Below are 9,255 nucleotides of genomic sequence, written 5' to 3'. Positions count from 1 at the left end.
CTTAAAAAGTAAATAAATTTACATATACTAATTTTATATGTCTATAAATATATAAAATCTTACTATATAAAGTACGGTTTTAAAAGTTAGTAACTCACAATATCATGACACATATCAATTTTAACGATTTTAGATTTTGACATCTGCTAGATTTTTTTTTTTACCTTTTTCCTAAAGAAACTAAAAAAATAAAAATATTTATAGATATTTAATTTATATGTTTATATCTAAAAAATTATCTTATAATTTTTTTAACTAAAATGGAAAACTAACAATAAGATGTAGTGTATAGAATTAAATTATATTTATTAAAGTAAAGTAGATATTTAAATTGTATTGTAAATCGAATTTGTAAGATTGAAATTTGGTTTAAGGAAATACTAAATTAAATAATAAAAAAGTATGTGACTTACTATTTAAACTTCAAATATCGTTAATAAGATGGAGTGTATAAGGACCAGATAGTTCAGATTACTCATGTGTATAGAAAAACTAATCGCATACTGAATGGATTAGCAAACTATGCATTTTAGTTACCGCTTACTCTGCAATTATTTGATGTTAGGCCGATAGTTGCAAGTTCGACATTGTTAAAGGATACACATGGGATGTTGTTTTAAAAAAGTGTTCGAGTGTACTTTTCTGTTATGAATAAATCATAGGTGGCTTTTGTTCCATACACATTATCAAAAAAGAAAGATGGAGTGTATAGAATAACAAGATAGCTTATTATGATGAAATATATAATTAAAATATATTGTAAAATTGAATGTGTATGATTGAAATTTTATTAAATACAAAAGTTACTAAATTAAATATTATAAAAAGCGATGTAAATCACTATTTACTATTTGAAATTTAAATACTATTAATAATTATTTGAATAAATTTATATTTTATACCCGTCTTTTTAGGCGGGCCTTAGCTAGTAACTCTATAATGAATCGGGTATAATACACTCTTATATACACGATTCCTTATAAGTTTTAGAATTTGTCTAGTTAATGGTTCACATAACAAAACTCCGTAATAATGGTTAGTGTCCTAAGATCCATTTATATTCAAAATGGACTGGGGTTATATATTGGGCCCTGACCGTAAAGGCGATTCCTTCTCTATGGTCCATGCATTTGCGTGAGAAGAGGATGATATCCTTCAATAGTTTATTGGAACATGGTCGTACGTATTCATAAGAAACATGATAATCAAAATTTTGATACTTGTTGGGCTTAGAAGCCTTAGAATCGTAGACCGACAATGGTATATATTGTACTATATGTATTTTTCAGTGTGTCTATTTTAATATGTACAAAACAATGTGACTGGTGAGGATATAAATGTACGTGATCCAAATCTGTTGTGATCCGGAATTTGATACACGATAAGTGATGGAGAACTGATTAGAAAAATGAGGAAGAAATCAAGAGCGATTGATTTTGTTCTAGCAGCTGTAAAACCGCTACGAATGATAGAGAAACGGAAACAATCACAATCTCTTTCAGATTTTTGTTTTCGTAACTTAATTATGACAATGGTTAAGGTTAAGGATAATGTATTTAAACCCAATCGGATATGGTTGGTCCGACCACAATCTTGAAAATATATTATAGTTCATATTACTTTGTCTTACCGGTTTAGAGTTTAAGTAAAATAAATTAGATTGTTTTAGAAAATTTTAAGTACTTACCAAGTTATAATAATATAAACCAAATAAAATTCAACTGTAACGTTAAAAAAATAGTTTGACAGATTTTTACATATTATTGCTCAGTAGGTTTGATCGAATGCTTTTATGTTCTAAGAGATCATCCAGTTTTCAAAATCTTGGTTAAAAATATGAAAGTTAGAGATTAAATTAAGAGAATCGAACCAAACAAACCTACTCAAGTGGAGAAACCGAAGATAAGATTGCCGGTTCCATGTTCCCCTAAACCCAATCTCAATGCTTTGTCTTCTTTCAACATCTCTCCTCTATTTAAGCCCACCTTTCTCCCTTTTCTACTTTATCTTCTTTTCTTTGAGTTAAATATTGTGTTGAAGCCTATTAAACAATGTTAACCATTTCTTGTGAGGGTTAAAAAAACAAATAATATGAATAAACAGCTGTGTTTACCGCGTTTCTTACATTTAAATAAAAGTACACAAAGTAAGATCTTATCAGTTTCAAGACTAATTTATCTATTTATAAGATGAAATTAACTTTTGGCAGCCTACAATATATAATAGGTTAGACAATGATAGAATAAAATATTTATGTACAAAGTTATGATTTCATGAAAGTATAGATCTTTGGGAAACCCAAAACCAGCCATGCATATATCCCAATGTCAATGCACCTAAAAAATCAAGACCATGTTCATCTCCTCTTATTTTACTTCCTTATTATTTACGACACCTCTTTCTTCTTTTTCTTCTATATATATACTCTTCAAATCCTCTTCTCCTTCATCACAAACCTTTCATTTGCACTCTCTTCCTTCACCCATTAGAGGGTTTTTTTTTTTGGTGCCACCCAACTTTTGATCACTAAAACATAATATAAACCCTAATTCAATCCCATGGCAGGATTAAAGAGAAAGTTCAACAAAGGACACGCTTTTACAAGCAAATGTGTTTCCTTGGTGAAGGAACAACGAGCTCGTCTCTACATTCTCCGCCGTTGTGCCACCATGCTTTGCTGCTGGTACATCCATGGCGATGAGTAGAGAGAACCATTTGACTCCTCCTTCAAATTAACCTTTACATATTAGTATATGTATATATACCCCCTCCCCTCTCCATGTCTCCTTCTTGAAGCTCCATTGATGTGAAGCTCTCCGTTGGTGTTGGTGGCTGCTTGGTTGCATGGCTTGAACCCTATCCTAGAAGGCTAGAACTTTTGATTCTCTCTCTTCATTTGGTGCAATAACCCTTCAAAATCTTGTTACTTTTTTTAACCTAAAGAATCAATCTTTTGGTTTTTATTTTCATGGGTTATTTTACATCAATTGAAAGAGAGAGATTTTATCCGCCGATTGAGCTGGTGGAGTTTAGAAGAAGTTATGTAAGAAAACGAGTTGAAATCTTTGGGAAGTTTTGGATTTAGTTTCATTTTGACCAAAGAAATCTCTTCTGGTTGTGTAAGATCTTGTTTGATTGTTGCCTCTAGTTGTAATAATAATGCGACGAACAAACTAGTCAAAAGAATAAAACTATAATTTTGGCAAAATTAGGTTCTTATTATATTTTACGAACCAACATCTTAACCGAGTTCCGGTTCACTTAAGATTTATTCCAAGAACATATAGTTCCGGTTCACTTAAGATTTATTCCAAGAACATATAGTTCCGGTTGAAAAAAACAGAGCACTTTTCAAAGAGAGGACATCTGAAGTTCATTATCGGGTCCAAGCCTAACCGAGTTCACGTAATCAGTCATGCAATGATCCGACAGACCAGGAATCACCAGCCCCATAAGCCTAAACAAGATCCTAAACCATCCCTCTTTGTAATCTGGTCCATGAGTGTACCCCATCGTCAAGCCTCTAACCAACTCCCAAACTGCGATCACATGCCCAAGAATCTTGTAACGCAGACCGTAAGGGTTCGGGTCCGGCTCATCCTCTGCTTTCTGTCAAATATTCAAGAAATCCATTATTAGTTACAAATCGAGTTCACATTTTTAAATCTGAAGTCTTTAAATTTTGTTCAAATGATGATAACATTACTGTTTCGTTGTAGAAGCTGTCATAGAAAAGACAGAGTCCGAAATGTTTATAGAGGAACGTTTTGTCGTCGTAGGGCAATCTCGGGACGATATCGTTGCAGTAAACGACTCGGAAGTATCGATCCACAGGTTGATTCAGTTGAGCTTTCATGAATAACCCGACCTCTCTGTTCCCGATTCTTGGTTGTCCAAACGTGTAAACTCCAAGCAGCCTCTTCATTATCTCTGTTTCCTCATTCAACACCAACAATGTGGGAAACAGTATCGCTAAAGCACCTCCTAAGCTGTGACCAGTGACTACAAACCGAGCGTTTTCGTGTTCCGAAAGCAAACGTTTCAGAATGACTCGGACTGCATAATAAGCGCTTCTCTCTACCATATCCAGAAGATTCTTTTTACTATTCTCTTCCTCAGAGGAGGTTTGTTCAAAGAGATTGTAATGGAAAGTGGTAGTGTCGTCTCTGTTGCCTAAACCCATAGCTTCAAGGAAACCCATGTGAAGCTTTCCCACATTGGGGACTTCATACCACGAATAGTCGAAATCTGTTCCCCAATCATCAGCATCAAACGGCTCAGTACCTCTGAAGCTGATTACTATCAAGTTTGCATCTTTCTGCTTATCCGTAAACACAAAAACTTGTGTAGACATCTGCTTCTGATAATCTGCAAAGAAAGACAAAAACAACACATCCATAACTAAACTAAAACTCTCTGATCAAGCAATGCTAAATAAGGCTAAACCTTGCTATCTAATCCTCAATTCTCACCATTCCAACAATCCAAGAACTCCACCAGATTCATCTGCAGACATTAAAAGATGAAAACTTTATAAAAGTAAGAAACTTTTTTTGTCATAAAAGTGTGTTTAAAGTTTCTATACTTAACAAAAACTTGCCTTCCAATGAAGATCAACGACGTTTTCAACAACCTTAGCATTTTCATACGCAAGCTTAGACGCCATCACACACAAATCCATAAGCCCACGACTTCCCAATTCGATTTTAACCCTTCCAGAATCAACCGAGTCAATGCCCTCCAAGTGTTCGACGAAATTCCATTCCTTATACAGACTAATTCTCCCATCAAGTTGCCCAATTGTACTAACAAACGTCACAGAGCCTCTTTCTGGTATCACAACTTTCGCTACAACACAACTTAAATCACATTTAAAAACGCATCCAAACTCATAGAAAACGCTCTTTTAGATTCAAAGTTTCTAACTTTACTTACCTTGAATCAACCGGAGAAGCAAACCGAAGAACCCACCATTCGCAGAGAACAGATTAAGGAAGAAGTCAACGACGAAACCTGTGAATTCCATTGGTGTTCGGAGAAGTCTGATAATCTTACGAACCAGAATCGAAACCACGATTACCCAACGGTGATCCTCTGCTTCTTCATCAATCGTTATCGTGCTCCATTCGCGGTTATCAGGCATCTCCAAGAACTTTGCCTTGCTCGTTTGGTCATCTCTCACACCGTACCGGAACAAGTCTATGTACCCACCTCGGTGCGGTCGAACAATCAAGTAGTTCGAAACCTGACCCGGATTCGAACCCGAACCCGAATCGTTGTCTTTGTGCATGTCTCTGGGTTTTGTATTCAATGGAGACTAGCTTATACTATAGATATGCATGCATATATATTGCTCTGTTTTTTTTTTAGAATTTAATTTGTTGCAGAGAGGAGGGAAGTTGCTTCTCTAGATTAAAGTTTTTGTTTTGCAGAGAAACTTTGGTCATTTTTCATTTTTTATTAGGCGACTGCAGATTCTGATTTTTATTTAGCTTTGTAACTTGTAATTTTTCTTACGCTTTTACTTTGAAATTATTTGTTGTTACTGAGAAAAACCAAAATAATTTTTGTCAATACTCAATATGTATTGTAACTTATATGGAGATCTAAAAAACTCAGTTTAAGAAAGTTGCAGTAGTCATTTGGTCGAAAAGAAACAAAAATCAGAAATTAAACCTACTCACCTACCGTTTTACTTTCAATTGAGTCTGTTTTAAGGAACATTGTCTTTGATTTCTACCCGTAATGAAATCTCAGGTGTTACTGTATTCCGTTTTTATAATACTTTTAAACTTTACGTATACTGTATATAACATTTATTCAAGAAGATTAACTGAATCCATATACGTTTAGAAGTTTGAAAAATGTTATATATTTTGTATTTTTGCTATTCAATTTGCTAACGTTGGATTCCTTTCAACAAACTATAGAAAATCTCGTCATTAATCAAAACACACAAGTTTCTTTCTTCACGTTTGGTATAAAGAATACTTATTAGATAATTAATCAGTTTGTTTTTTTCCAAACAATATCGGAAAAAGAAACTGATAACTTTTTGTTAATCTATCTTTTTTTCTTTTGGTTTATTCGAGGATATATTTTCCCACACTATTAAATATTAATCGATATGTTTTTATTTTATTTTTTGAACATAGTATTAATCGATATGTTTTGCATTGAGAAGTGAGAACTAATGCAAGGAAATAAAAACGACAAAATGAAAAATCAGATAAACGTAGGCACGTGTAGTAGGTGTTCAGAAAGTGGGCCTTCGTTACAATGGCCCAACAAGTTCGCATGCCTACGTGTATAACGTGTAGGTGTTCTGAAAGTGAGCATTTGTCCCCAACGGCCCAATATATCTATCACATGTGACGGAGTTCACGTGTCGTTTCTTTCGCGCTTCGTCTTATTCATATTTTCGACAAATGTTTCATTGCTTTCTCACGCCTCACCTACATTATTTCTAAGATAAGATTACATACAATATCATCGTACGGCTTTCAATAACCATATTTGACTAGAATGTATAAGGACTACTAATGACCGGTCGGTTAAAAGCGACCCTCTCGTTGTAGATAGATTAAGAAGAAGCCACAGTTCTATCATTTCAATGCAAATATGCAATGCTTGTAACTTTTTTGGAACAAATATACAAATTTGTGGTCTTGATATCCACGTACGTCAGTTCTGTCTCATCTCAGTTCTTACTCGTCACTCCTAAGCCTTCCGAAAAGAAAGCAATAACTCTTCAACAAGCAAAGCATTTTTTCTTGTGTGTTTCTCTTTTTCATGATGAGTACAAACAAATAAAATATTAGGTACCATTTGATTTTGTTTGTGATTTTTAGTATTAAAATGGTGTAATTGTAACAAAGAATATTTGTTGTGATATCTTTAGTTCAATATCGTATGGTACTTTGAATTTGTAAAGTATATAAAGAACTCGTTTTGACAAAAGACAAATAGGATATATGTATTTATTATAAGGTTAGCAAAGCAAATGCTGTATTTTAAATAAAATATGTACTATTTTCCTCTGTTTGTTTTTCTACGAGAATTTTCGGTGGACTAATGTTAACAAGTGGGTTATTTGATATTCCTAGAAACTAGTACTGGAATAACTTTCAGTATTTTTATTTATCTAAATCATAAGATAAATATATACAATCCAGAGTCCAAGACTCCGAAGGAATAAAACGCTTAAAAGGCTTAAAAATACGTATGATCAAGTACAAATGACCAAGTCTGTGAACGTTACTAACTTACAAAGAATTGATAGGATTCAGAGTCTATTTAAAAGGGTTTGTAGTGGGCTGATCGATATATTAATCGACATGTTACTTTAAATTTCGTGGGTAGACAATTGATACACCATCGATTATAAAAAATATTGGACAAAAGAAATTAAAAAAAGCATCACAAAAACACACTAAGTCACTAACACACACCGCCCATTTTATTATGCGAGCAATATAGTTCTTCATCTGGCCCTACCAAATAACGTAATTAGGTCGCCTAGCTTTTGTAGGCAATTGAAATCAAACGACGCGTCGTTTGTCGGCAACAAAATAAACGGCATCACGTTAGGCGTAGTCTATTCAGGGATTCAACGACGTCGTCGAGAGCTTCATAGCCTTTTTTTTTCTCGAATAAATATTTGTGTGTTAATTCGATACTCTCTCTATTTCTTTCTCTTCTAAGAATTCTTCATTTTTAAAACTGATCAATATTCTTTGGCTATTGTCATTAGAATGTACCTAATACCTACTCCATGATAACCCTATACATCTTAAAGCTTATACATGAACTCAAAATGACTAACAATGACACAAAACAAAAAAGAAAAAATATAACAAAAATTAGGCTGACGAGATTATTTTTGTCATCAGACTAATAGTTGTAGAAACACGTCCTTCATTGAAGCTAAGCTAACTTGTTTGTATTTCGTTTTTTTTTTCTTTTCTACTTTGTTCTTAATATCTGTTATAAACAAATTTAGTTGTCAATTTTAATTAATAAATCTCTGAAAACAATTATATATGCCGGAGAGATACATCATATCTTTCGTTTTATATATTTATACTATCAGTGTCACCCCTTCTTGCTGGCACACGCTTGGCTTCAAGCCTCGATTGATCTATTCATCTACCTAAATTCTAACATAATTCAGTTTAAACAAAATTTCAAATTATTTCATTTACCTATATAATTAAAAACTAGTATTTTCTAAATTTAATAATACCAGGGATCCAAATACACCATTAATATGATAAAACGAATTGTAGGAAAATATGGATAGATCATAGATGTGGGCAATAGTGTTATTAAATACTCATCATTCATCAAAACATTAGTTTTGTTTTTTTGTTAAAGAAAAAAATTAGTTTCTACTATTATTCTTAAATGCAAAATAAAAACCCCACATCATTTTATTTTATTTTGTCTCGTCGGTGCCTTAGAAAACTAATATCCAAACACGTATTTTTTCGCGGGTCAAATATCAAGAACAAGTTAATTAATTAAATTGATAAGAAAGCGAACATACACGAAGAAATTTTCAACGAAGACATTACTAAGGAGATGAGAGGCAAACCACGTACAATGACCGATTAACACGTTTTAACCAAACTAATCGCTCACATAAAACTGGGACAATCTAAACTAAATGATTGATTATCGATGATGTAACTTTTTGTTTGACAATAATTTGGAAGTTAACGAAATGCTGAAGATTAAGATGCATCACTTAACTAATATCGTAAATATTTTTTCTTGGTCGTTGCTAAGTTATCTTTTCTCATACATTACAAACTATCAAATTACTTAAATTTATATATCCGTCCCTCTCTAATAGAAATTAGAAAAGGTCATACATATTTGCTACAAGAATCTCGTGAGTTTCTTTAATAAGGTTTTTGTTAATTAATTATCTTATATACTCATAATTGCGACATTAATGAGTGTTTTACTCTTATTTCACCCACATGTCTCTTCTTTATAAGCAAAACAAACTACCTTTTTCTGCACAAACAAACTAACTTTTAATATAGTAAAAAACAATTTAACCTTTTTCACTCTATTTCCTTTTTTCATTCCACTTAGATGTGAAGGGAAAGTAATTAATTCTTCAAAGCAATGATGGAAAGACCCAATCCTAAACCAATCTTCAAAGTAATCTATACTGTATGAAAGCTTCGTTTCTGTTTTTCTTACTATACAAATGAATTAATTCAGTATATGAATATTTCGTAC

The 9,255-nt window shown here is 32.7% G+C and overlaps 2 protein-coding genes and 2 long non-coding RNA genes across 4 annotated transcripts; 2 read left to right on the top strand and 2 right to left on the bottom strand.

Moving 5' to 3' along the window:
* Positions 1 to 2,452: 2,452 nt before the first annotated feature.
* On the bottom strand, positions 2,453 to 3,066 carry AT3G02935. Its single transcript, NR_140956.1, has one exon — positions 2,541 to 2,889. It is a non-coding gene; the product is annotated as an other RNA (long non-coding RNA).
* On the top strand, positions 2,469 to 3,208 carry RTFL10 (ROTUNDIFOLIA like 10). Its single transcript, NM_001084684.1, has one exon. The coding sequence runs from the start codon at positions 2,559 to 2,561 to the stop codon at positions 2,703 to 2,705; it is 147 nt and encodes a 48-aa protein (NP_001078153.1). The 5' UTR covers positions 2,469 to 2,558; the 3' UTR covers positions 2,706 to 3,208.
* Positions 3,202 to 5,438, bottom strand: AT3G14360 (alpha/beta-Hydrolases superfamily protein). The gene is made up of 5 exons (NM_112294.5): positions 4,936 to 5,438; positions 4,601 to 4,848; positions 4,473 to 4,506; positions 3,707 to 4,368; positions 3,202 to 3,609 (listed from the first exon to the last, which is right to left on the bottom strand). The coding sequence occupies exons 1-5, from the start codon at positions 5,288 to 5,290 to the stop codon at positions 3,352 to 3,354; spliced, it is 1,557 nt and encodes a 518-aa protein (NP_566484.2). The 5' UTR covers positions 5,291 to 5,438; the 3' UTR covers positions 3,202 to 3,351.
* Positions 3,323 to 3,646, top strand: AT3G02925. Its single transcript, NR_140955.1, has one exon. It is a non-coding gene; the product is annotated as an other RNA (long non-coding RNA).
* Positions 5,439 to 9,255: the final 3,817 nt, after the last annotated feature.

This window comes from Arabidopsis thaliana, chromosome 3, assembly GCF_000001735.4.
Source record: "Arabidopsis thaliana chromosome 3, partial sequence".
NCBI lineage: Eukaryota > Viridiplantae > Streptophyta > Magnoliopsida > Brassicales > Brassicaceae > Arabidopsis > Arabidopsis thaliana.
The sequence above is the reverse complement of the archived record's forward strand: the minus strand, read 5'-3'. Positions and strand labels throughout refer to the sequence as shown.